Source organism: Papaver somniferum, chromosome 5, assembly GCF_003573695.1.
Source record: "Papaver somniferum cultivar HN1 chromosome 5, ASM357369v1, whole genome shotgun sequence".
In the NCBI taxonomy this organism is placed as follows: domain Eukaryota; kingdom Viridiplantae; phylum Streptophyta; class Magnoliopsida; order Ranunculales; family Papaveraceae; genus Papaver; species Papaver somniferum.
Window position 1 is genome coordinate 82,744,694 of NC_039362.1, and position 26,670 is coordinate 82,771,363.

The 26,670-nt window shown below is 37.2% G+C and overlaps 2 protein-coding genes across 2 annotated transcripts; one reads left to right on the plus strand and one right to left on the minus strand.

The window, feature by feature from the left end:
* Positions 1–2,433: 2,433 nt before the first annotated feature.
* LOC113279237 lies at positions 2,434–3,255 on the minus strand. The gene has a single exon (XM_026527938.1). The coding sequence runs from the start codon at positions 3,253–3,255 to the stop codon at positions 2,434–2,436; it is 822 nt and encodes a 273-aa protein (XP_026383723.1).
* Positions 3,256–11,985: 8,730 nt separating this feature from the next.
* On the plus strand, positions 11,986–25,347 carry LOC113282040. Its single transcript, XM_026530967.1, has 42 exons — positions 11,986–12,334; positions 12,821–12,896; positions 13,017–13,085; positions 13,167–13,247; positions 13,625–13,701; positions 13,787–13,841; positions 13,962–14,010; positions 14,293–14,430; positions 14,626–14,707; positions 15,426–15,504; positions 15,595–15,635; positions 15,744–15,938; positions 16,479–16,554; positions 16,692–16,772; positions 16,850–16,930; positions 17,339–17,415; positions 17,647–17,701; positions 17,801–17,849; positions 17,982–18,119; positions 18,558–18,639; positions 18,724–18,802; positions 18,939–18,985; positions 19,297–19,508; positions 19,748–19,835; positions 19,971–20,090; positions 20,193–20,311; positions 20,752–20,824; positions 20,920–21,039; positions 21,190–21,258; positions 21,343–21,513; positions 21,597–21,644; positions 21,813–21,954; positions 22,278–22,375; positions 22,784–22,928; positions 23,024–23,112; positions 23,220–23,330; positions 23,537–23,611; positions 23,860–23,925; positions 24,078–24,266; positions 24,368–24,478; positions 24,688–24,768; positions 24,982–25,347. Exons 1-42 carry the CDS (start codon positions 12,236–12,238, stop codon positions 25,162–25,164), a joined length of 4,116 nt encoding a protein of 1,371 aa, XP_026386752.1. The 5' UTR covers positions 11,986–12,235; the 3' UTR covers positions 25,165–25,347.
* The last annotated feature ends 1,323 nt before the right edge of the window (positions 25,348–26,670 follow it).

Here is a 26,670-nt window from a genome sequence, read left to right on the forward strand (position 1 = left end):
CGTTTAGAGAGAGATTCCAATTCATCTTGGATTGCCACTTTCCATTTAGGCCAGTCGTCTCTTTGTCGACATTCTTTTATAGAGTGTGGTTCAATATCATCATTATCTGTGGCGATTTCAGTAGCTACTGAGAATGAAAATATATCTCGACAATTATTGTATTATGATCCCACACTTCTCTGTCGCATTCATAATTTATGGAAATTTCCTCATTCACAGGTACATGTGTCTCAGCGGAGACTTTATCCTCTTCAGGAGGTTCATCAGAGAAAGTGGATCGTTCTTTGATTGTCTCTTCAGGAGCACTATCTGTAGCCTCTTCAGGAGCACTACCTTTGATTGAGAAAGATTGGATCTTCCTCTTTCGAGGGACAGAATCTTTTGAACCAATTGGTTGTCCACGCTTCAGGCGTGGCTTTGATGACTCGTTTGCCGCTGAGCTCCCAACTTGTCCCGTCGGTACATCAATCCGAGCTGGAGCATTTCTAGCAGGCACATAAGATTTTGTAATTCGACCAGTATCAGTAAATGCATCAGGCATTTGGTTTGCAATATTTTGCAGATGTATAATCTTTTGCACCTCAATTTCAGATTGATTAGTGCAAGGGTCAAGATGAGACAGACTTGGTGTGTACCAAGATATTTCACGCCGTTCTTTTGACGGCTTATCATCTCCCCCTAACGGCGGGAAAAGTGTCTCATCAAAATGACAATCTGCAAATCTAGCTGTAAAGACATCGCCTGTTAAAGGCTCTAAATACCTTATAATGGACGATGAATCAAAAACCAACATAAATACCAAGGCGACGTTGTTGACCGAATTTAGTGCGTTGTGGTGGTGCAATAGGCACATAAACAGCACAACCAAAGACACGTAAGTGCGAAATATCTGGTTGCTTCCCCAAGACAAGTTGTAGAGGGGAGTATTGATGGCTAGTAGTTGGTCGAAGTCGGACTAAAGCCGTTGCGTGCAAAATAGCATTTCCCCATGCAGAAACTGGTAATTTAGTCCTCATAAGCATGGGTCGAGCAACCAACTGAAGATGCTTTATAAAAGACTCAGCTAATCTATTCTGAGTGTGCACATGTGCTACAGGATGCTCGACATCAATACCAACTGAAAGGCAATAAGCATCAAAAGCCTTAGATGTAAATTCACTAGCGCCATCAAGCCGAATGGACTTAATAGGAAAGTACGGAAAATGGGCTCGCAACCGAATAATTTGGGAAAGCAGTCTGGCAAATGCAACATTACGTGTTGATAATAAGCATACATGATACCATCTAGCAGATACGTCTATCAATACTATAAAGTATTGAAATGGTCCACAATATGGGTGGATAGGCCCACAAATGTCACCATGTATCCTCTGTAGGAATGTTGGTGACTCAATAATAACTTTGGTTAAGGATGGTTTTATAACCAGTTTTCCTAGGGAACAAGCAACACAATTCATATCCTTACTTAACAAAAGCTTCTGGTTTTGTAACGGATGTCCATGAGCATTTTGTATTATTCTACTCATCATGGTAGAACCTGGCTGTCCAAGCCGGTCATGCCAAAGCTTGAATAATTCAGGGTCATTAAACTTCTGGTTAATGACAATATGAGATTCGACTGTTCGAATTCTCGTAAGATATAACCCAGAAGAGATGGCCTTAAGCCTCTCCACAACGTGCTTCTGGCACGAGGAAGATGAAGTAATATACAGGTACTCCATATTATGCTCATCCGTTATTTCAAGGTGGTAACCATTACGCCGAATATCTTTAAAACTCAACATATTCCTTTGGGATCTGGTAGAATATAAGGCGTCTTCAATAATTAATTTTGTACCACCTAGTAGAATGATACACACTCTTCCGAAGCCGTCTGTCATATTACTCGAACCCGAAATGGTATTCACATTATCCTTAAACCACTTCAAGGTTATAAAATATTTATGGGTTCGAAAAATTGTGTTTGTTGTTCCACTGTCAACTAAACAAACATCCCCATCGTCCATTTAGGATAGATTACTTCTGGAATCCATATCCTTCAACACAAATAGACGAGAGAAAATTAAACAACAATACTACCAAAATGTCCACTTATATTACACCAAAAAAAAAAAGTGGTATACATCACCAAAAAGAACACACCCAAAATTACAACAAAAGAAAAAAAAGACATACAGAAAACACAAGGAAATATACTACAGGGCATAAGGAAGAAACAGTTCTACAGCTCATCAAAAGAAAATTGACTAGGCTCGCCACTTTCAAGGTCGACGAGATAATCAGATACATCCAAGTGGGTATCACTGGTACTGGGGGCACTAGTTTCAATTAAATTTGTCTCTATGTCTTCGGCAGGTCGCTTCAGGGACGCCTGATAGAGCCTAACAAAATGTTCCGCGTACGACAGGTACGCTGCCAGTGATCAGTTAAGCCTCACCGATAGCAAATACTTTTCTGAGGAGGTTGACTAGAAGAACCCTTTCCCTTTTCTTGCTTCGGTTCCTTTGGTTCCGCAATTTTTAGCGGCCGTTGGTACGGCTGGTAACGGACACCCTTTCCTCGTTCATTTTTGTGGCCCCCACGTTGGTTTCCTTTACCATGTTCACGTTTGCCTTTATTACCATGATTATTTCCTCGTCTAAAATGCGTAGCTGCGTGTGCTTCAGGCACCGCTGCGGAACCAACATGACGAGCTTCATGGTTTCTTAACAAAAGCTCGTTATTCTGCCCTGCAATCAACAAACAGGAAATTAGCTCGGAATATTCTGTAAATTTACGCTCTCGATATTGCTGCTGCAGGAGCACATTCGAGGCATGAAAGGTTGTAAATGTTTTCTCTAACATTTGTTCGTCAGTGACATTTTCCCCGCACAATTTTAATGTCGAGGTAATTTTAAACAGAGCAGAATTATAAGATTCCACTGATCGAAAATGTTGCAGCCGCAAGTTCAACCAATCATTCCGAGCTTTTGGAAGTATGACCAACTTCAGGTGGTCAGACCGTTTTTTCAGACAGTTCCATAAAGTAAATGGATCTTTAACTGTCAAATATTCCCTTTTCAAATCATCGTGAAGATGATGGCGAAGGAAAATTAGAGCCGTAGCGCGGTCCTGGTTGGACGCGTTGTTTCCTTCCGTAATGGTATGCCCGAGACCTTTAGCTTCCAAATGAATCTCGGCATCAAGTGCCCAAGAAATATAATTATTTCCTGAGATATCGAGAGCTGTGAATTCGAGTTTAGTTAGATTTGCCATTTACGGAAAGTAGTAAAAGAAACAACGGCTACCTATACTCCCTTTAGTTTTAGTTGTTGAACGGCAGCAACTTGACCGTCGACCGGCGAGCGATTCGTGCTGATAACGTCTTATGAAGTGATATTACTAACCAAACTCACTATTATATATTAACTCACTGTACTGATATAGTAAGGATACGGTATGAAAAGTGTATACACTACTAATTAATTAACACAAGCTACTGAACTAACTACTAACTTTGAAAGTGAAGGTTGAAAGCAAAGGAAACATTTCATTTCTGACATTTTGTTTCTTCTTACATCCAAAAAGTACAAGCTGCTCGGCTATTTATAGCAAATGAAGGGCTAATACATGGACACGTGCTAGCAGTACTTAGAGCTGAGGCTATTGATACTTATCACAAGTTTAGGCGGTTTTATCTTAGCCGCAAAGTAATCCAATAAAAACTGGAATGTTCACGATAGTCAAAGGAGGTGAGGAGTTGAGGAGGTGAGAATTCTCTACAATACACTGAAGTAATTTTGGGTGGAGATAAAATGATGGGACATCCTTTATCTCATGCTTACATAACACTATTAATGAATTATTTTCGTATTAAGAAAGAATATAAAAACTGTTATATAGACACGTCTGTCTATGAGTGGCCCACCATTATGCCGGTCAAGAACATTCGAGGCTTTTGCTTGAGATAAACATTACTCCCATGGACAAATATGTGTCGCATTCCTATTTGTACAAGTATAGGACACGTGTTGTTATCATGCTTGCTGTACCATGCAAACATAGCCTACAAATAGGATTTGTGCGATCTCTCATTTTGTATTAGAGATACCACTAAGAAAGAGTCAGCAATACAAGCCGCACCTCTTCCTCTGTCTCCTGTGTACAAAATAGACAGTGTTACTGGTTTCTTTATAATCAGCATACAACTATATTAATACCAGCACCATGAGCATCTTTGATTAATTAATATACTAAAAATTCATTAATTTACAATACGTTATCAGCACTAATTTCTCGGTAATTACGGTCGATTCATTTGATCATTTGGTGGTGAACGATGATCAAAAATCATGAGTAGAGGAGATGCAACGATGCCGACGACCGGAAGAGATCATCATTTTTCTCCCCTCTATTAATTTTTGTTAATTTATGATTTTAATCTTTAGCTTTTGTATTAAGCTAATACTAATTACTTATATCTTCTCTACTGTGAACAAGAGGTATTAGTTTTTCCACGGGTTGATGACTGTTAGATCATACCTCTGTGAAGGACCCATTAATATACTTATCTTTTCTAAAGACAGATGCTAATAATTTTGGTAAGTATGTATTCGTCACAAAGGTAAGGATTGCGATCCCGAAAATTTGATAATTTTCATTTCCATTTAATTATGGTACTAACAGTTTTAATACTGGTAAAGTGAGAAATTATCGCATCCCTGAAGGATAGCGTAAATTTGATATTCTCATCCTTGATAATCTCAGGAAACTTTGAAATAGTTCCACCGGAAGATGGAACATCGTGTGGCATAATATGGGTGCAAAATGTGTGTTTCGCTAGCCCGCTGGTCCCAAAAGTGACCCGTTACAAAAGTGATAGCCATTCCTATCGGTGGTCCCTGAAGTGACCAACTAGGTAACTTTGCCATAAACAGTGTATCCATTTGCACACCTGTAAATTAATATTTCGTTGACCTTGAAGGTGACGAAGTTGGAGATTTGTTGATATTGTATTAGTACTATATGTGTTTTGATGTTTATCCTTTGTTTTAAGTTTTATTTATTTTCTTTGCTTATTTTTATAAGTAATGGATTCCCGAAGCAATCCATGAGACGTTGCCGACTCCAGGAGCAGTCCAACATGCAATTTGTGTCTCCTATAATAATCCATAAAATAGACTCCAGAAGTGGTCTATCGAAATAGTTGGATTCCAGGAATTAGCCACGAATTTTTGGGTTCCCGAAGTAGCCCATGGTTACGTAATGATTTTGTTAATGATTTATTAATATTTGTCTCTCGTCTATCTGTGACAACGGATATGTATTCCTGAAGTAATCTATCCATTTTAAATAGACGATAGAGATATTTGTCTCTAAACTAGGGAACAACAAACACAAATTTTTTAGATACATTTTTGTAACCTTGTAGAGGTTTTGGGAAATGTGAAATGCCATTTCGGGTTCGAATAATATGATAGACGGCTCCGGAAGAGCGTGTATCATTTTGGAGGTATAACAGTCATCTTTATTAACGCCTTATAATATTCCGGATTCCTGAAGAATCTGTTGAGTTTTTGAGAATATTTGGCGTTACCACCTTGAAACAACAAACGAGCATTTTTATGGAGTATTTTGTTACTTCATTTGTTTTTGTGCCAGAAGCACATCGTAAAGAAACGTAAGGCTTTATTTTATGGGGTGTGCCATAGGAGAATTCGAACAGTCGAATTCCACATTGTCATTAGCCAGAAGTTTAATGACTCTTGAATTATTCATGCTTAGGCATGATCAGTATGGACACAAAAGTTCTACCAAGATGAGTAGACGATTCAAAATGCTCATGGACATCCTTTACAGAACCTGAAGCTTCCATTAGATAAGGATGTAAATTGTGTTATTGGTCCCTGAGACAATTAGTTGTTAAATTGCATTATCATTAACATTATGGTAACCCATTACTGAATCACCAACATTAAATCCTAGAAAGGATTCAAGGTGGAAATTGCAGGACTTATTCACCCTGCAATATGGAAAATTATTTCAATACTTTAATGTATTGATAGACACATCTACTAGATGGTCTCTTGTTATATTAACACGTAATGTTAGATTTTGCCGAACTGTTTGTGCAAATCTTGTGGTTGCGTATCCATTTTTGGACTTTCCACTTAAGTCCATTTATCTTGGTGGTAAATTGATAGGCTTTGATGCTTTGCTTTCAGTTGGTTTTGTATTGAGCATATAGTTAGCACACGTGCGCACTCAACATGGTCTAGTTGAGTTCTTTATTTAAGCATTTTTAGCTTATTGCTCGACCAACTATTTACCATCAATTACATCTTGGGAAGCAACCTTACAACTTACGTATTTGTTCCATAACGTCACCTAGCTATATATGTTGGTTTTGATTCATAAGACATTTAAAACCATGTGTTGGTAATGTCTTATTGAAGATGAGACTGTATTCCCGCCGTTAGGGGGAGCAAGTAAACCGTTATAAGGAACGAAGTGAAATATCTCATCTCTTGTCGATCCTGCAGCTGTTTTTGGGATACCTATTGTGTAGTTAAATTAAAACCCAAAATCTATCATGAGCAGAATTGCCTTTGAAAATCAGACAATTATGGAACCAGAAGTTTCCAGAAATGAGATAGTAATGTTTCCGCCATGATCAGGAAAATTAAAATGCCACCAGAAGTTGGCATGACAACCCGCCACCAGAAGTTTGGCAAGAGTAGGGTTGATAACCTTTAAGGTTCTCCCACTTTAGTCAGGGGGAGAAACGCCACCATAAAAGGATGGTGCAAATTATGATAACTTAAAAGGTTTTCCCGCCTTAACCAGGGGGAGAAAGACTACCACCTGAAGATGGCACGAATTATGTCGACAAATTTAAGGACTTTTTCCTTGAAGTCATAGAGATGACAGACACCACCTAAAGGTTGTAGTAAGCAATGTCGACAATTCAAAAGGTTATCTGATTAAGTAATTATCCTGATCAAACAAAGTTTGGATGCCGCTATATATTGGCGTGAAACTATCTCAGTTTGTTTTCTCACACCAAGATATTGGATATAATTGAGGTGTTGGATATTACTCATGATTAAAACAAATAACTGCAGTAGCTCGGGGGAAAATATTGCTCGTCACTTGCTTGAGGATGCAGACACAGGAAGTTGTCTCAGCAGGTTAAATCATGCATCTCGCAGTGACAAAGTCGTGTGTTAAAACACGCTTGAGGCCTGAATAATTGCCTCATATATGCCTCTTAAAAGAAATTCCAATCACTTTTCTAATATGTAGTGCTCTTGAAGAGAGACACAGATAGTGCTCGTGGAGACTATCAAAATATGATCCACATTCTCTAAGTTTGAAACTCCTTATTGAAGATAAGGATATGATAAAGCCCCTGAAGTGGCGCTGGTACCAGTTTGTAAAATTTTCTTGAATGTGCATGCACCAGAGAATGTGCTAAATCATATATGATTGTCGATTACTGTTTACAATAATGGTTGTGTACCCCTACGCAGAGGAACATCGACATTGTGATTGGTAGGCATATGACATGTTACCTCAAACTAAGGTAGAAGATGGAATCTCTCGAAAAAGCGCAAAAGTTCGGATCCGACTCACACCGTAAAATTGTGAGGCCTGAAAATTACAGGTTGGTATTTGAGATTAAGCGCAGAGAGAATAGTATTATCGTTTTAAGTGCGATTGAGGGTTTCCTGCTGAATCCCAGGATTAGTTCTATGGTATTCTCCTAATATTGATGCACTTTAGCGTGGTAGTCTCTGGAAGATTCTAATTGCATCTAGCTATGACTTATGATTGGTGATTGTATTTAAATCCCTGAAGGATTCTAGTTTTAACTCTGGCAGCCTCCTGACCTTGTGAATTATGTCAGGCTTGAAATTTTAGTCATAATCACCATTTTGAAGAGGAGAAATTTATGAACAATCCTTTGTGTATTTTATGTTCTTGGTATAAGGTTAAAATCCGAATGGATTGATGATATCATTTTTGGCTTCTTAAAGAGCCCTTAGTAGCGCTAAAATCCATGCTTGAACAAAACTATGAGATCTCGTTGAAATTGAAATATCTCTCGGCCAGAAGTTCGAGAATATGCTAGCACAAACTAGAGTATCTAATTTTTGATACTGGTAATACTTATTGTGCTACTAAAGTTAACACTATTACTATGTGATTCCCAAAAGTGGGAAGTGATCGATCTATCTGATACGTTACATTTTTAGAGGCTGAAATTGATTATATGGTATTTATGAGTTTACAAAAGGACTTTCATTGTTATGCCTGAAGTTAAAGCGGAAAACTGAATTTGGTGTGCAATGATGGAGGATTTAAATGTGAGGTGTACATTTCTAGTGGTGCACTCGGCGCAGGACCTGTAGTCAATCCTCCATAAACTGCAAATGGTAAAGCAGTTTTTATAAAGGCTGTAAAATGTCCACACCACCAACCGCTTTAAGAAGTCATGCTTCAGGAGGAGTAAACTCGTAGAATTTTTGGATGGTCTTAAACACGCTGTACTCTTTTTCCTTCATCAAGGTTTTGTCCCGAGGGGTTTTTCTTGTCAAGGTTTTAACGAGGAAGCATATGCGTATCCAGCACTGTCATTGGACGACGTCCGTTGTACTCTTTTCCTTTGGTCTGGTTTTGTCCCACGTGGTTTTCCAGACGAGGTTTTTAACAAGGCAACATGCTCTTCGATGTCGGCAGTATTCTGAATTTTGGTGGTCAGGTTTTGTCCCAAGCGGTTTTCCTGGCACAGGCGTTCAGGTTTTGTCCCCAAGTGGTTTTCCTGACGCAGGCGTTCAGGTTTTGTCCCAAGTGGTTTTCCTAACGCAATTTTTTGATGGTGGAAGTATTTCTCGGCGCTAAGGTTTTATCCCAAGTGGTTTTCCTGGCGTAAATCTTGTCAAAGAAAATGTTTTGTGGCGGCGACCACCCTCTTTCTAAGCTCAGGTTTTTCCTAAATGGTTTTTCTGACACAGTTTCAACAACGGGAGAAAATTCATGACGATTGGAGAAAATGTGTGACTACCATCATCACTTTAAAGCTACCGATGTTGTACTCCTTTTTCTTCGACTAGTTTTTATCCCAGTTGGATTTTTGCTGACAAGGTTTTGACGAGGCAACAAATTTTACTCGGGTTCTGTCCTATCAGTTTTTACCAGCAAAGGTTTAACAAGTTATGGTGGTCCAAGGGGGAGTGTTATATAGACACGTCTGTCTATGAGTGACCCACCATTATGCCGGTCAAGGACATTCGAGGCTTTTATTTGAGATAAACATTACTCCCATGGACAAATATGTGTCGCATTCCTATTTGTACAAGTATAGGACACGTGTTGTTATCATGCTTGTTGTACCATGCAAACATAGCCTACAAATAGGCTTTGTGCGATCTCTCATTTTGTATTAGAGATACCACTAAGAAAGAGCAATACAAGCCGCACCTTTTCTTCTGTTTCCTGTGTACAAAATAGACAGTGTTACTGGTTTCTTTATAATCAGTATACAACTATATTAATACCAGCACCATGAGCATCTTTGATTAATTAATATACTAAAAATTCATTAATTTACAATAAAAACCAAAAAATTACCCACATTGTCTATATCCGCTTTAGATGGTGATGGAGAACGTGTAGCAGTGACTTGTTTCCCGGATCGTGATGACTACAAGTCGACAAAACTAGAATAAAAATGTACGATAATTAGATGGATAAGGCCAAAAGCACCTATCATGAGCTTGGCAGTCAATGCGTTCCTTGTCATTGCCACGCATGTATATTGATTCCAACAGTTGACCCTTACGAATCTTTACAAATGGCAAAGCTCCGTCAACAGATGTGCAGCTATATTTTACCTGGGCAGGTCGTTTGCGTTCATGTCGTGTGTGCTCGGTTTGAAGCTTCAGCGGATGGATAAACTTAAATTTGCATCTACCATGATAGAAATCTAAAAATGGTGGAACTTTCAACAATGCCGAAAAATAATACATCAAGCTCTTGGCTCAACAAGAATCAATTAAAGAAAGACGATTGTGGAAGCAACTGTATACGATGAGCCGTGAGCTAATGAAAGTGTACTAGACCATTCTTCTTCTTTTTATCTTTTTTGATAAAAATTGTACTATTAAACTATTCGTCCACTGTGTGCACGATTTATAAAGGGGATACCAGTCCTACTAAGTGCTGATACCATATCATCGATCCAACGACCAGGATCGGTGGGATCTTTTTATCCTATATGAAACGGTATCGACATTTAGTAAAACTGGTATCCCTTTATAAAGAAGACTATTATTGGGGAGTCACACTCCAATAGAGGGGCTTCACTTGAATTCTTAGTGTCCAAAAAAGTGGTTATGGGTTATCCTAACACCAAAAAAAAATGTCTAGATTACCCTTGAACTAAAATAAAAACTTAAAAACCTAATCTTTTCTATTTTAATTCAACAAAAAAAAACTGCTCCTCTTCATCTTTCTTCTCTTCCTCTGCTCCAAGCATCTCAAGAATCACAATTTCAAACTCCACAACAACAACCCATGGTGTATGTTAGGTAATAATCGTTCAAACCCATCTTTGTTTACTCTTTTTTGTGCTTAAAATAGGCTAGATTGAATGAAATCGGAGTAAAATTAGGTTTCAGTTATTCATCTGCTCGTGTTACGTCTGGGTTCGGGTCTAGGTTTTTAAACGTAAAATTTGAAATTGAAGAACTTACGTCTAGGTTGAATTCAATCCAACCGTAAAATATGATTTGCATGTAGTCTTACGTCTAGGTTTTGATTGAATCAAACCGTCCAATGTTGTATTACGTCTAGGTTAGTTTACTAAATTTTCCTTTTGTAAACCTAGACGTAATTTCAATTTTACGGTTTGTATTTCTATAGGATCAACCTGGACGTAATTCTTACTGTATGTTTTATGGAAAAAGTTTCAAATTGGATTACGTCTAGGTTCGTAGTGCAACTTTACCAGACGTAATCTTCTACGTCTAGGTTCGCTAAGTAACTTTTCCAGACGTAACCTCCTACGTCCAAGTTCGCAAAATAAATTTTCCAAACGTAATATACTACGTCGAGGTTCGTGAAATTTTTTTTCAGACGTATTCTCCCACGTCTGGGTTTTTTAAATGTTTTTTTTCAGACGCTAACCTAACCTAGACATAAAATAAGTAATAAATACCCATGCAAAAACTATTTACGGCTGAGTTTGGATGACAAATCTAACCTAGACGTAATTCAGGTTTTGTCCTATTGGAAACCAGTTACAGTTTGGAGTTCTTCCAAACCCAGACGTAAAATTGAATTACGGTTGGCAACGAAGCTCAACCCAACCGTAATTTTCCATGAAAGTCTAAAAATCTCAAACTTTTTACGTACTTAAGCTAGTTTTGAGTGAAACTGAACTCATGGGAGATTGTTTAGAGGTGTACCTGTTGATTTTCAACCATTGGTTCTTCACTTTGTTGATTTATTTCTTCAATTGATTGAGATTCATCATCACTTTGTGTTAAACCCTCTCTACCATCTAACAAAATTCATCTTCTTAATTAATTATTATCTAATTAAATTAAAATTAACTACATAGGGATTGTTTGATCATTACAAAATTATTTGAGATAAGGGATATTTAATATTTTTTGTGGGTGACCCATTTTTATCTTATTAGATGACGCCCCTCTAATGAAATGTGACGCCCCAATAATAACCTTCTTTATAAATCATGACTGTGTGGCTCACCTCAACTTGTACTGCAGACAAAGAAGGATATCACTTAAACGAAAGTTACCAAAACGGGTAACAAAAGTGTACACTGAACGCCGCTCATTCCAAAACTAGTTCTGTCATTTTTTCGTAATCGGTAGTGGATAACACCGGCAAGCAATAAAGCCAACTAGATCTCAACTTAATCTCTCTCTCACGGCCCGGCCACCACCACGTTAGTTCGAAGAAGCTGCTCAATTTCTGCCCGTCTGAATGAATTTTTTTTATCCGCTGGTACCAACCAAGATGTACAAAATTAATGACTATATGCTGAATATAAAATGATCATTTCACGTCAACGTCGCGCGTATTATATCGCGTGTGTGATAACCATTTCATAGTAGTATATATTTCCGCCACTTTTTCCACTCCGAAGAAATCGCTCTCCCTTTCTCTCTTAAAAAGAAATACTTTCAGGTAGTGAGGGATTGATTACTCAAAAAAAGGTTCATTAATGGCGTCGATCACAGTTAGTTTTGTTGGGTTGGATGAACTGAGCTTGAAATTAGCTGCTTCTCTTATTACCTCTGGATTTCATGTCAAAGCTTTCGAGGTATATTTATTCCTTCTTCTTCTACTCAGTTTTTACTTTTTTTTTTTTCTCTTCATCAATTGATCCTCATTATGTTTCATTTTAGTTCTTCATGATCAGCTTTTTTCAATTCATTCTTTTTCTGATGGATAGGAAAAGAAGAAAAAATAAATAAAATCCAATGATCAAATACAGAACTATACATGTTTGACATTCTTAAAATCCGAAGAAAAATTAATCCGATTTTTTTTTCTATGCAGTAGGATTAAGTTGTTTTTAGGTTAGAGTTTTGAGTATTTTCAACCAAACTTCATTCAGAAATCAATTTATAATTCTTTGACAAAGTGTACAAGTGTTCGGCAATGACTTCACTGTCTCACAGTTTATGCATCCTGTGTCGATTAAATGTACACTGGTTTTCAAAATAATATGTAATTCTTTGACAACCGGTATTCTGCCTATCTGGATTTGTATGTTTCTGCTCAATTGTTTGAATCATGTCTGCAGGTTTCCGAGCCTTTGATTATTGAGTTTTTGAAATTAGGTGGAGTTAAATGTTCCAACCTGTTGGAGGCCGGGCAAGGTAAAAATCTGCTGTTGATTGAGATTGTCTCTTGTTATTAAAAACTCGAATTATGGAAAGTGGTGATGGTCATACTCAGTATCAATATCATTAACATTGTGCTTTTCTACCTGGTTGCAGATACTGCAGCTACAATTTTGTTGAGTTCCAATGCAGACGAAATTCTTGGAGAGGAGGGTGTTCTGAAAGGTATTCATATTATGTCTCAGGCAATTGATAAATGCATTCTAGCATCACTTTGTTGAAAATTAATGTGGTGTTTCTTTGTAGGGCTGGGAAAAGGTGCAGTTGTCATACTTCGCTCAACTATACCACTAGCAACGGTCCAAAAGATAGACAATCATCTCTCAGGTAACTTAACTTTCTTCTATTTACTTTCTTGACATGCAATATTTTGTTCTGTACATGTGTGGGAGCATTTCCGTGTTTGTAACCTTTATACTAGTTGTGAGTACGAATATATATGCCATTTGCTTACTATATTGACTAAATCATTGCTTAGTCTATATATGCCATATGCTTACTATATCTTGATAACTTCATTTAAAACGACGTCTAAAGCTGAATTAAAATCCCAACTAAAATAGCCTAATTATCCTAAATTCCTACAATGTTCAAATAGCCTTGTAAAGTTTTAGAAACCCCAGATTTAACCACTGCATCATTACAATTCACTAATCTCAAATGTGGATATTTAGTGAAGTCTATTCTTTATGCTTATGTTGCAGAGAACGACAAGGCAGTTTTTCTAGTAGATGCACATATCTCTAAAGGCACATTTGAGGATTTAGAAGGAAAAATAATGGTAACACTATGTTCTACACCCTTCATAAATTTCTTTGAACACTTACAATAAAGGTTGAATATTTGGATTTTCTTTATTTGGTTAGATTACTTCCTCTGGAAGTTCCGAGGCAATTGCAAAGGCGCGACCTGTTCTCTCTGGTAAAATCTATACTTAAATTTTCTCAGATGGGAAAACTTTCGTGATGGATGATTGTGGAGGCCTGTTAGTTTTACCAAATTACTTGCTTTTTCAATCTAACGGATGTGCTTCTCTGACAGCAATGTGCGATAAGCTTTACATTTTTGACGGAAAAGTTGGTGCTGGAAGGTCTTTTTTTTTGTTCTGTTTTATTTATATTTATTTATTTTTCTTGCTTTCATTTTTATTTTGGTCTTAATGGTATGATATGAGCGTAAAAAAAGAATATTTCTATAGATTCAATAGAAGCTTCTGCTTGGAATTGAAGTCTTGAAATGAATGAGCTACTGATGAAGTGTTATAATCAGTTTATTTACCTGAATGTTTGAACTAATTATTTCCCAACAAGTAATAAAGGTCATTGTAATTTTAAATTTTTTTACTTACTAGTTTCACATGCATAATTTGCAGCAAAGTTAAAATTGTAGATGAACTGCTTGAGGGCATTCATCTCGTTGCCTCCATGGAGGCTATTCTCCTCGGTGTTCAAGCTGGGATTCATCCACAGATACTGTACGATATAATCTCCAATGCTGCTGGAAACTCATGGTAATATATGTTAAATAACCAGTTTGCGAGTCTCTTCTGATGTAAAGTTCTTCTTTAATATGTTTCTAGAACTCTTCTTTCGCTTCCACTACTCTGCAGCATTCTTTTAGCATAACAGATTTCATAGAAAAATAAATTTAGGTCATACTTAAAATGAATTTGTTGTATCAGCTACTTTATTTGCAATGTATGCAGGGTGTTCAAAAATCATGTTCCTCAAATACTGAAGGCTGGTCAAACCAAACATCTGTCCCTGGATAGTTTTGTCCAGAATCTGGTAACTTCTACTAATATGATATCTCTTTGTTGTATATTAAGCTTGCTCATGTGAGAAATGCTTTTCATCCTGTTTAGCCACAAGAAGAAACTTTGAACTTTCTTATTTTTTATCCACATAGCAATCTGTCTAAAGACACCCATAACACAAGTCAGAGCTGATTCTAAGAATCATTCCCTACACTTAACGAGCCTTGCCTAAAAATCGCAAAGTATTTTTTTACTCTTGTGTTTTGGTTAATTTTGAACTGGTTCTGAACCCGTCATGGTTTTCCAGGAGTATTCTCATACTCTTTTGTTTTATTTGCCATGTATGATAACCATATTCATGAGTTGTAAGGAAAGGGTATGTCGGTCTGGGAAATTGAAAGTTAATAGATCATGAAATGCTTTTCATCTTTCTTTTTAGTTGTAATGACTAATGATGGGTTTAAGAGAATTTCTTTGTGGACTTCTAATCCTATATCAATTTAAAGCTAAAATGTGATGTTATCCTTATCGTTTGTATTTAAACAGAAATTTTCATTTTATGCCTTTTATTTTGGAACCAAATAGATTAACACATCTTCACTATGTGTTCCCTTCATACGCCGAAGCTCTCTAGTTACCTCATGGGAATAGTAACACAATATAATATAATATAATCTGTATCAAATAATTTGTATCTACCTGCGTCTTATGGTTTCTTGTTCTTTATTTCTGATTTGTTTGAATATAAGAGGTACATTTTGGATGTGGCAAAATCGCTTCCATTCCCTCTCCCTCTTTTGGCTGTGGCTCATCAACAACTTCTTTATGGTACTGAATCTACTGCCTAAGCTATAGGAATATAGTTTTTAGATCCATATTGACTTATATTTATCCCCTTTATTCCAATGTTTGTTCCAGGGTGTTCGCGTAGAGATGATGATAAGGCTTCGCTAGTACAGGTTATTTTCCGTCTGAAGTTCTCTCATATGAAAGTTCCTTTAAGTAGGGTTTTATGGATGTTACTAAACACATGTTTCTTAACATTTTATATTGTTTATCTTGGATAGATTACAGAAGTTGTACTTGGGAAGCGTATAATAGATGCTAGTAATGAAGAAATTTACAGTCCTGAGAAGTTAGCAGATGAAATTACTTCTACATCATCTAGTGTGAAGCGAATTGGTTTTATTGGTCTTGGAGCAATGGGATTTGGGATGGCAACTCATCTTATAAAGTCAAACTTTTGCGTTATTGGTTTTGATGTAAGATTTCAAAACGCACCTTTGTTCTAATTGCTAGATAGAAAAAGAACAGAAAGATCTGATAATGTACAAATGTCTCTTACTGAGTTGTTTTTTCACTGCTTAATCACTAATTTGGTCCTGGAGTGAATCTCCTCGTCAGTTTCCTTTTCCTTGTTTGCACTAAGCTACAACATGGCTTTTTTATGTGGCAAGGGCCACCAGTCTTCTGCTGATAGAAAATGTGGTCTTGCTGAACTGGTTTGTGCTTTTGTTTGAAGACTTTGTCATTGTGGAAAGTGCAAGGAATCAACTACCCAGCATGTGTTGAAAAAAAGGTCCTTGTGGTATTAAGAATCTTGTGTTTTCTTTGGGGCGGGATAGATGGGGCTTGAAGTAAAGAGGAATGACCATTATTGTTTTCCCTATAATTTACGTCTAGTACTGGAAGTAGGAGTTCTCAAAATAGGATCCATTTTTAAGTGTACCTTGAAATGAAGTCGAATTTATAGCTTTATAAAACCTTTCTATGTGATGATTGTGAATTTGCTTTGCTTGCAGGTTTATAAGCCCACATTAGCACGATTTTTGAGTGCTAGTGGCTTGGTTGGGAACTCTCCAGCAAAAGTTGCAAGTGGTAAATCAGTACTTTTTTCCTCCAATACTGAAACTAGAGCTGGATAATAGGACTATAGGTTTAACATCTATTTTTTACGCAAAATGGTTCCTGCTCAGGCGCAAAATTTATCATTTCTAGAACTTGCTTGATTACAGATGTAGATGTTCTTATTGTCATGGTTACAAATGAAGCTCAAGCTGAAAGTGTTTTATATGGCAACTTTGGTGCAGTTTCAGGTACCTTGAATATCTCCACTACAGCACGTTATTGTTCTGTCTCAATTTCATACTTATATTTTCTGTTTGTCTTGTAGCTCTTTCATCTGGTGCATCGATTATCCTTTCATCAACTGTCTCTCCTGGATTCATTACCCAGTTAGAGGGAAGGTTAAAAGGTATTGCTTATATCATCTCCACTTGTCATGCAGCGTATAGGGAATTAGGGATATAGCTTTCTCCATATTGGGAGCCTTAATCTTGTTTCACATTCAATGGCTCTTGTTAGGCCATATGATTTCAGCTCATTCATTACTGCATAACCACAAAACTTTCAATCTCTTTTGTATTAGCTCTAGTTGTTTTTATAAGTGAATCAAACATTTCAATATTCACAAAGTCTGGCCATGGAGATACTAAAGCAAGAAACAGTCAACTGTGCCACTTACTTACTATTGTTATTTGCTTAATTGTGTGCCTGTTTGGAAAACTCTAGCTCTTTTACGTGTTCATGTGTTATTCTATGATTTATGTAGCTTACTGTTCATGATGGCTTCGTATCATATGACTTGGTATATGTGTCATAGGTGAAAACAAGGATTTGAAGTTGGTGGATGCCCCTGTATCTGGTGGTGTTAAAAAAGCTGCATCTGGAGAACTTACAGTATGCACTGAACTCTTTAATCCCCCCTTGGTTTCTCTCTTTCCCATTATTGTTAATCTTTGAACTTCCTTCCATTTAAAGAGAGGTTTTCAGATATTTTGACTGTCCCATAAATTTCTGAGTAATATTAATTTAGTTTCACTTTTAGACTTTTAGTAATCCTCTAACTTCTTTACTAATGGTACGCACTGTTAAATGTCTTCTAACTTTTTTGCTATTGAATTACACTAGGTAATGGCATCAGGTACAAATGATGCATTGATGTCTACTGGTTCAGTTCTCTCAGGTAATGAATGCACTACAAAGACACTAAGTTGCTATCGTTTTTCTTGGTTTGCAAAATTTTGTATCAGCTGACTGATGCTTCATCTTTACATGGTCATAGCATTAAGTGAGAAGCTTTATATCATAAAAGGCGGCTGTGGAGCTGGAAGGTATATAAATAAGTTTTTGTTTTTTGTTTTCTTCCTTGGAGTGTGAAGGGTGTAATTAGGCTTACAGGATCTCCAGCTCACTCTATCAACTCTTAAACGTTTCAACTGCATTTTGCGTTTTTTGTTCCCTAGTTGTGTGAAAATGGTCAATCAACTGCTTGCCGGAGTTCACATAGCCTCGGCAGCTGAAGCAATGGCGTTTGGGGCTCGGCTGGGTCTTAATACAAGATTGTTATTTGAAGTCATCATGAACAGTGAAGGAGCATCATGGTATGTCTCATATAGCATCACTATATCTTGTCATATCGTTCATCCTTCTACAGTTTACAATGTTGAAATTTTGTTACTGATCACTGTCCGGTGATCGTTGAAATTTTCATTTTTCAAATAACCACCCATTTTTTTCTTTAATCTTTTGAAGAAGTTAACTGCTCGTAGAATCTTGTAATTGTAACTTAAGAAGCTGACTGAATATCCACTATATCATTCACTTAATATTTGGTAGATAGTTTCAGTTGTCAGCTGACTCAGCTCCAAGATTTTTCTTCATGAAGAGATGCTTAAAAACAAAAAGTTTAGAAAGTGCCTGCTGCAGAAACATTTTTTAAGTTACAATCTATTAGAAGTTGAGGAAAATTTATCTCATAAAACTACAAATTGGTCATTTGAAGTGTAACTTATAATTTGAGAGAGACTCACTGTTTGCAGGATGTTTGGAAATCGTGTACCACACATGTTAGACAACGATTACACACCATACTCTGCACTTGATATATTTGTGAAGGATCTGGTATGTTACACTTCTTTGACTTAGGGCCATTTAGTTTATTGAACAAAACTTGGGTCTTTCAATACATGTTGTAACTCTTTGCAGGGTATTGTTTCGCATGAGTGCTCGGAAAGAAAACTTCCACTTCATATTTCTACAGTTGCTCACCAGCAATTTCTATCAGGTGCAGTAGCATGATACCTCTTAGTCATACTCTTCATCTTGTTAGTGGGATCTGACTGAAGGATTTCATAGCTTTGTATAGCTATTTTGATATTGGTTTCATATCATAAAAGGCTTTATGACGTGTCGTTTTGCAGGATCTGCTGCTGGTTGGGGTAGGTTGGATGACTCTGCCGTCGTCAAGGTATGTACAGAAAAGTTCCTATTGATTTTTCCCATCTAACAGTGAAAGTATATGGTCATCCACACGTAGGATGTTATTTACTAAGACCGACTGCGTGTATACTATTTCAACTTGAATTTTACTAATGGCTTCAAGCACCATCCACTTATCAAATAAGAAGAATAATCCTTGAGTTTAAGTGCAAAGGATGCACTTGTAACCGGATATATTAGTTCTGCATGTTCACATTACCTTTCAATCGTCGGGGTCTTGTCAGTCAGATAGCTGTTTAGTGTCAAATAAACAAATATTTACTCTTGTTTGGTTTGCAGGTTTATGAGACCATTGCTGGAGTACAAGTTGAAGGGAAACTTCCAATTCCTAGTAAGGAAGATGTCTTGAAATCTCTTCCTTCTGAATGGCCATTGGATCCTATTGAAGATATTCAGAGACTAAGTCAGAGTGCATCCAAAGTCTTGGTTGTTCTGGATGATGACCCGACAGGAACCCAAACTGTTCATGACATAGATGTGCTAACAGAGTGGTGAGTTTTTTATGCTTCCTGTTTGGACTTCTACATCACATGGTCGGTGCATTTAAATTTTCTTACTTTTTTAATCAAAACTTACAGACAGTATCCTGTACCTTTTGCTATTTGTTACTACTATTTATATATTTTCGATTGGCAGAGTTTATCTTAAAAATAATTCCCATGCAACCAAGGTTGAACTCTGCGGTTTTCTTTATAATCCTATTACTCATTGCATAATGTTGTCTGTGTAGGAGCGTTGAGTCTCTGGTTGACCAGTTCAGCAGAAGGCCTAGTTGCTTTTTTATTTTGACTAATTCTCGTTCAATGAGTTCTGATAAGGTAAACAGTTTTCAGGCCATCTACACCAAATTCATATCTGCTTAGCTCCACACTGGCTCAATATTAAACAGAATTGTGTTCTTATGGTCTACTGGTTTGAGAACCATATCCTAAGTAAAACCTTGTTTTATTTAGGCCATTGAGTTGACTAAAGAAATCTGCATAAACATAGACACTGCTGCAAAGTCAGTTCAGAACATTGGCTATACAGTTGTTCTAAGGGGTGATTCAACACTACGCGGCCACTTTCCAGAGGCAAGTATATGAACCCTCCAGACGTTTACTGTTAAGTTTCTCGTATCCTACTAGATCCAGACTTGTGACCACGACTCAAATTCGGGTGCTTCACATATCTAGGAAGCCGATGCAGCTGTTTCAGTACTTGGTGAAATGGATGCATGGATCATATGCCCTTTCTTTCTTCAAGGAGGACGCTACACAATTGAAGATATACACTACGTTGCAGATTCTGATAAGTATGTTTGTCCATTCTTAATAACTTTTTATGCTCTACTGATTCATGTGCCTAGGCTACCTTCTCCAGAAGGTCATCGATTAAAAATGCCACAATGAGAAACTAAGCTTACTATATTTATTTGTCAAATTATTCTAGCCCCACAAACTCGGATTTGATAAGTCGTTTGTCAAAGATAAAGTATTGTCCCTTACAATCTTGTTAGATACTTATTTAGGCTTAATTCCAGACTGTTTCTGCCGAAAATTTAGTTTTAAGGTATGCTCAACATATTGGGTCTCTACCTGAATCCAAATTTCTGATGTCTGGTCTTGTTTGATAGCTTTGTCTGAAGGCATGCCAATATTTACACAGCAGAAGTAGCTTACTAGTTGATATTAAGATATCAAAGTACGGAGTTGTTGATTACACTCCACTTATAAAACTTGGTGTTTTTTCTAGGCTTGTTCCAGCTGGGGAGACTGAGTTTGCTAAAGATGCTTCCTTCGGATATAAGTCTTCGAATCTCCGCGAGGTTTGTCTTTTAACATGGGAATGATGTGGTGTTATCTTTGGCCAACACTCCAGAGGGGATTTGATTGACCGTATGTGTGTTATTTGAATTTTTAGTGGATAGAGGAGAAGACTAAAGGTCGGGTATCTTCTAGTAGTGTAGCATCCATTTCTATCCAGCTTTTGCGAAAAGGAGGACCTACTGCTGTTTGTGACCATCTCTGCAGTTTGCCAAAGGTGAGTTCTTTTTTATATTAAGAAAAAAGCTGACATTTGTCCAAACTTCTAAATTCTGTACTGGGCATCACTATTACTATCTGCAACATAAAATAGATGGTATAAAGACTAGAGAAGTCTTAATAGTTTTCTTTTTTGTGCTGTCAATAGGGATCAACATGTATAGTCAATGCAGCCAGCGAAAGGGATATGGCAGTATTTGCAGCAGGAATGATTCAGGCATGATACGATTTTAACCTTTTTCTGCCATTAATTTTCTTCTGACACAGGTAATCCAATTTATAGTCTTTATCTAACTGACAGGCAGAACTGAAGGGTAAGCGATTCTTATGTCGAACTGCTGCAAGTTTTGTGTCTGCTCGTATCGGAATAAGACCAAAGGCTCCAATCGTGCCAAAAGATTTAGGAACAAATACAGAAAGGAATGGTGGTCTCATTGTTGTAGGATCATATGTTCCCAAGACCACAAAGCAGGTATGAAGTTGTAATTTAAATTTTTTTCATCCCTCTTTTTCCTATTTTTTTTCCGGTTCGCTAAGTTGTCAGAATTTCTGCAGGTTGAAGAGCTTAAAGCACAACCGGGGCACGTAATAAGAACCATAGAGGTGATACTACTATCACTTATATTTCCCTTTTTTTTTACAGATATTCGGCAATTTTGTACTGAAGTCCACAAATGATCAGTTTTTGGTGGTAGTTTCTCCACCATTTGGCACTCAAAAAGCGTTACCTACTGAAACTAAACTCTATTTTTTCTTTGCTCTGTTCATTAGATATCTGTTGTTAAACTTGCAATGAGGTCGTTAGATGAGCGAGAGCAGGAGATCAGTCAGGCAGCTGAAATGGCAGATGTGTTTCTCAGATCTCGTAAAGACACTTTAATAATGACCAGTAGAGAGCTCATAACAGGAAGCTGTCAGTCTTCTTTTCCTTCACTCAGCTTTCTTTTAGCATGCTTAGATGAATGTTTTATTTTACAAAGGCTTTCTGTTACCAGTATGGGCACATCGAACTAGTTTGGAAGATAAGCATCTAAATTGATTTTCTTAGTATTATCTAGTCAATGGGTACCTATATTATTTAAATATGCAATTTTTAAATCTGAAGGAGAAAATAAATAGATATTTAACTTTTGGCTTTATGGAGGTATTATAATTTGATCTAAGTTCTGGAGGGGTTCCTCAACTCTGTCGCTGTTAATAAGTTATAATTAAAAAACTTGCCCTTTTCATTTTCAGCGCCTTCAGAAAGTTTAGAAATAAATTTCAAAGTTAGCTCTGCCTTGGTGGAAATTGTTAGACGGATAACTACTCGTCCTAGATATATTCTTGCGAAGGTACTCTTTACTTCTTTTTTTTCCCGGTATTACTATTAAGTTAAATAATTAAGTGTTGTTTCGTCCCAGTTAATGTGGAGATGATAGAAGACATGTCACTCCTTTCCTCTACTCTGCTTGTTTTTTTCTTTTTGGCTGGGAAAACTATATCCCCATCTGAATTAATTTCTCCGATAATGTGTTCACTCAGCAAATGTTCATAACTGGAAAGCTAAAGTTGGCATTGTAGAATTGTATATCTCATATGATCTTGTTAAAATATACCATGATATTTATGATTATTCAGCTTTATCTTGGGTGTGTTGACTTGGCTATTTTTTTTTAGTCACTTATAATTTCTATATCTGATTCTGCTGTCCGTAAGATCAAATATGTATTTATCCATATAACATGTGATCAATTATCCAGGGAGGCATCACCTCATCTGATCTTGCTACAAAAGCCTTGGAAGCACGGCATGCGAAAGTTGTTGGTCAAGCCTTGGCTGGTGTCCCCTTGTGGCAACTAGGGCCTGAAAGTCGGCATCCAGGTGTTCCCTACATTGTTTTTCCAGGTAAGTGATTACTAATATATGGTTCTGTTTTTCGAGTTTTAGTGGGAAAACATACTTCAGTTTAGACTTGAGACCTTTTTTCTTGCCTTTCTTAGGTAATGTTGGTGATAGTAGTGCGGTCGCTGAAGTGGTAAAAAGGTGGGCTTGTCCTGTTAAACTAGCTTCCACGAAGGATCTCCTGCTTGTAAGACCTTGTTGCTGATATTATATAACTAATTCTTCTGCATGTGGCAGAAAAGTTTATTTTTCGTCACCTAAATGGTATCACCATAACAAGAGTTCATTTTGTAGAATGCGGAAAAGGGTGGATATGCTGTTGGAGCCTTCAACGTTTATAATCTGGAAGGAGTTGAAGCCGTTGTTGCTGCTGCAGAGGAAGAAAAAAGTCCTGCCATTTTGCAGGTAAAGTGAAGTTAGTCCTGGTTTGGAGTATCATGTCTCTTACTTACTATTTAGTGGAATGCTTAAATTATTTTGCAACTGCTTGTGTTAGCTTCCGCTGTGGGACACTTGCTTAGGGATGCATAGGTGCTAGAAGATCTCCCTAAGTATCTTAGATGAAAATTCCACATAGTTCATGAATATAATATGTTTGATCCTATTTCCAGATCCATCCTAGTTCCTTAAAGCACGGAGGAGCTCCCCTGATTGCTTGTTGCATCGCCGCTGCGGAACAGTCCAACGTAAGTGGTGAACACGGTTAGAACAGATCATACTTCATTTCGACTTGATATATTCCAGTAACAGATTAATTTCTTTAAATCCTATTGAAGTCTGGAGCATGGAATATTTTGTAATCTCTCATGTGCATGTGAACACGAAAACTGTAGTTTCTTTAGCAAGGAAGTGTCCCAGTTCATACAAAATGTTTCTCTTTCTTTGCAACATAATCTTCTGTCTGATGGTTTTAAGTTGCACACATGAATTACAGGTGCCAATCACTGTTCATTTTGATCATGGAAATGACAAAAATGAATTATTGGGAGCTCTTGAGATGGTATTATTTTTTACCCTTGCTCTTTTATTCTGCCACTGTCCAATTGCTAAATTATTGAATGAATCTAATGTGCGCGCAAACTATACTAATTAAACAGTTACTTCCAAATATAATTTATCCGCCAAATATTTAATTTGAAACACCTGGTACAGGGATTTGACTCACTCATGGTAGATGGTTCACATCTTTCTTTTGAGGAAAACATTGCATTTACAAAGCACATAGGGTATTTGGCGCGCTCAAAAATGATGTTGGTGGAAGCCGAACTAGGAAGACTGTCAGGAACTGAAGATGATTTGACTGTTGAAGACTATGAAGCAAAGTTAACCGACATTACTCAAGTAATTTTCAATCATACCCGTTTGAAACTGATATCTGTTTTAGTTGTTGAGTTCCAAGGTTTCACTGATTTAGTTTTTCTATTTTCACCTATGGACATCAGGCTGGAGAATTTATCGATAAGACGCAAATTGATGCCTTAGCAGTGTGTATCGGGAATGTCCATGGAAAATACCCAGCAAGTGGCCCAAATCTCAGACTGGATTTGCTTAAGGTCGAGTATACAGAGTAGAAAATAATACTGAACTTTGATTCTTGAATGCACGTATATATCAGTAGAAATAAATGGCTTTCGCGCATCTGACACTAGTACTCCCTCTAAAAATCAGAAAAAAATTTAAGTATCCTGTAAACTAAAATAAAAGGAATTCATTTTTGTTTCAAAACGACTCAAATACGAAATTGTTCTTTTATTCCTCCCAGGAACTGCACGCAGTGTGTTCAGAAAAAGGGGTTGTCTTGGTTCTGCATGGAGCCTCAGGAGTGCCTGAGAAACTAATAAAGGTACATCTACTCATCTTCAAGAATTTCAGAATCATCATGTTTTTTACTTTCCAGAAAATATTTCTTGGTTAGGCATGTATATACATAAGCTGCCACATCACATGGATCAACTGAGGTAGAAACCAGGTTTGACCTGATTTTATAGTCAATAAGCTCACACTAGACTTACCAAGTGAGTGACCTTGCCTTGACCCGATGTTGAATTTTGAACAGGAGTGCATAGAGCTCGGTATTAGAAAATTCAATGTTAACACGGAAGTAAGGAAAGCTTACATGGAGTCTCTTCTTACCCCTAAGAAAGATCTTGTCCATGTTATGGAATCTTCTAAGCAAGCTATGAAAGCTGTTGTTGCAGAGAAGATGCAGTTATTTGGTTCATCAGGAAAAGCATGGTGATCTGAGATTTCTGAAGAACCAAAACTGAATTGAGCATACTTTATCGTTTCTATAGCCGCTGTATCATTGTGTGGCTCCATTCCTTTAGCCTTCTGCAATTTATTCTTGTGTTTAATTCTTCAATCTGTCAATAACAATGATAATTCCAATAATAAGATGTTCCCTTCTTGTTCTGTTCCACCACATTCTTTTTGACTCTTAAAAGATTAAAAAATTTATTAAAAAGGGAAAAAGAAGTACAAGATGAGGGGCGCCTAAGCATAACAAGAGAAGGCGAAAAGCCGACCCAAAACACAAGCTGCAAGAATAACAAATAGGAGAACAACTGCTCACAACAGGAGGACCAGCCTAACACCCGCAGACAGTCCAGTTCTTAGAATTTCTTCTTGAGTACAGGGGTTCGTTTCCCTCTACCCAAACCTCTTTGCTAGGACCCAAATCCTTGATTGTTTCATGGAACTGAAAGTATCTACAATGCCTCCAAGGATTTTCTTAGGCGAGGAAGACAAAGCGAGGAACTAAACTTCATAAGTTTATCCATATTTTGTTCTTTAGTCATTATAATCTTAACAACTACCAACTTCATGTTCCTGTTCCACCATATTCGCTTCATATTCTTTATGAGCATCAAAAGTACCAAACACAACTTCCATACCGGTTTCCCAAGTGTGGTCATGAGGTACGTGCGCTGAAACAGTTATCCTACAGCTGGGGGATTTTGAACCGTCATCCCAGCCATTCTTGGACAGTATAATCCTTGAAAATGGAAATGAACATCAGAAACATGTATTATAATGATACAAGAGAAGAACGACCCTAACTGGCATAAAATAAACCATTATCGAGAGAACTCCATCGGTAACTACTGGTTCCATCCCAATGCCCCCTGAAACAGCGGCAGCGCAACTACCCCCCAATTGTATACATTTCTGGATTAGGCCTCTTATGTTTACATCAGTTTAGAAGAGAGCCAGATGCAGTTCGCGAAAACCATCCCTACTCTGCAAGCATCTTTCGGCTGTCCGTCGTATGTCATTTTTATTCTTTTGGCTCTGGGTGTGTTACATTATTGCAATTACAATTAGTAAAACCAAGCCGGGAATCTTGGTTTCCATTTTCCGTAGATTTTGTCTCACCAAAATTGGCGTGTCTGCGACTCTGCGATTCCCAGTTCCCCAGTGCCTACAAATTCTTCTTTAATAACATCAGAGAAGATGCCATGTGCTGTCCATCACATTTTCACACAGGTTTTAAAAAAAGAAGGCGCCAAACTTCAAATAAAAATGAAAAAAAGGCGGTAAAAACTTTGTTTCTTATCTGAATTTAAAATTTTCTTTTCCTAAACGGAAGAAAAAGGCCAAAAAGATTAAAGCCAGAATATTTATTTTATTGTTAAATATTTTTTTTGGACAAAAAGAAATCGGCTTTTTATTTTTTTTAGATCAGGTGAAGTAAGATGGGAACATGAATGAAGTTTTGAATGCTTCAAAAAAAAAAAATAGAAAA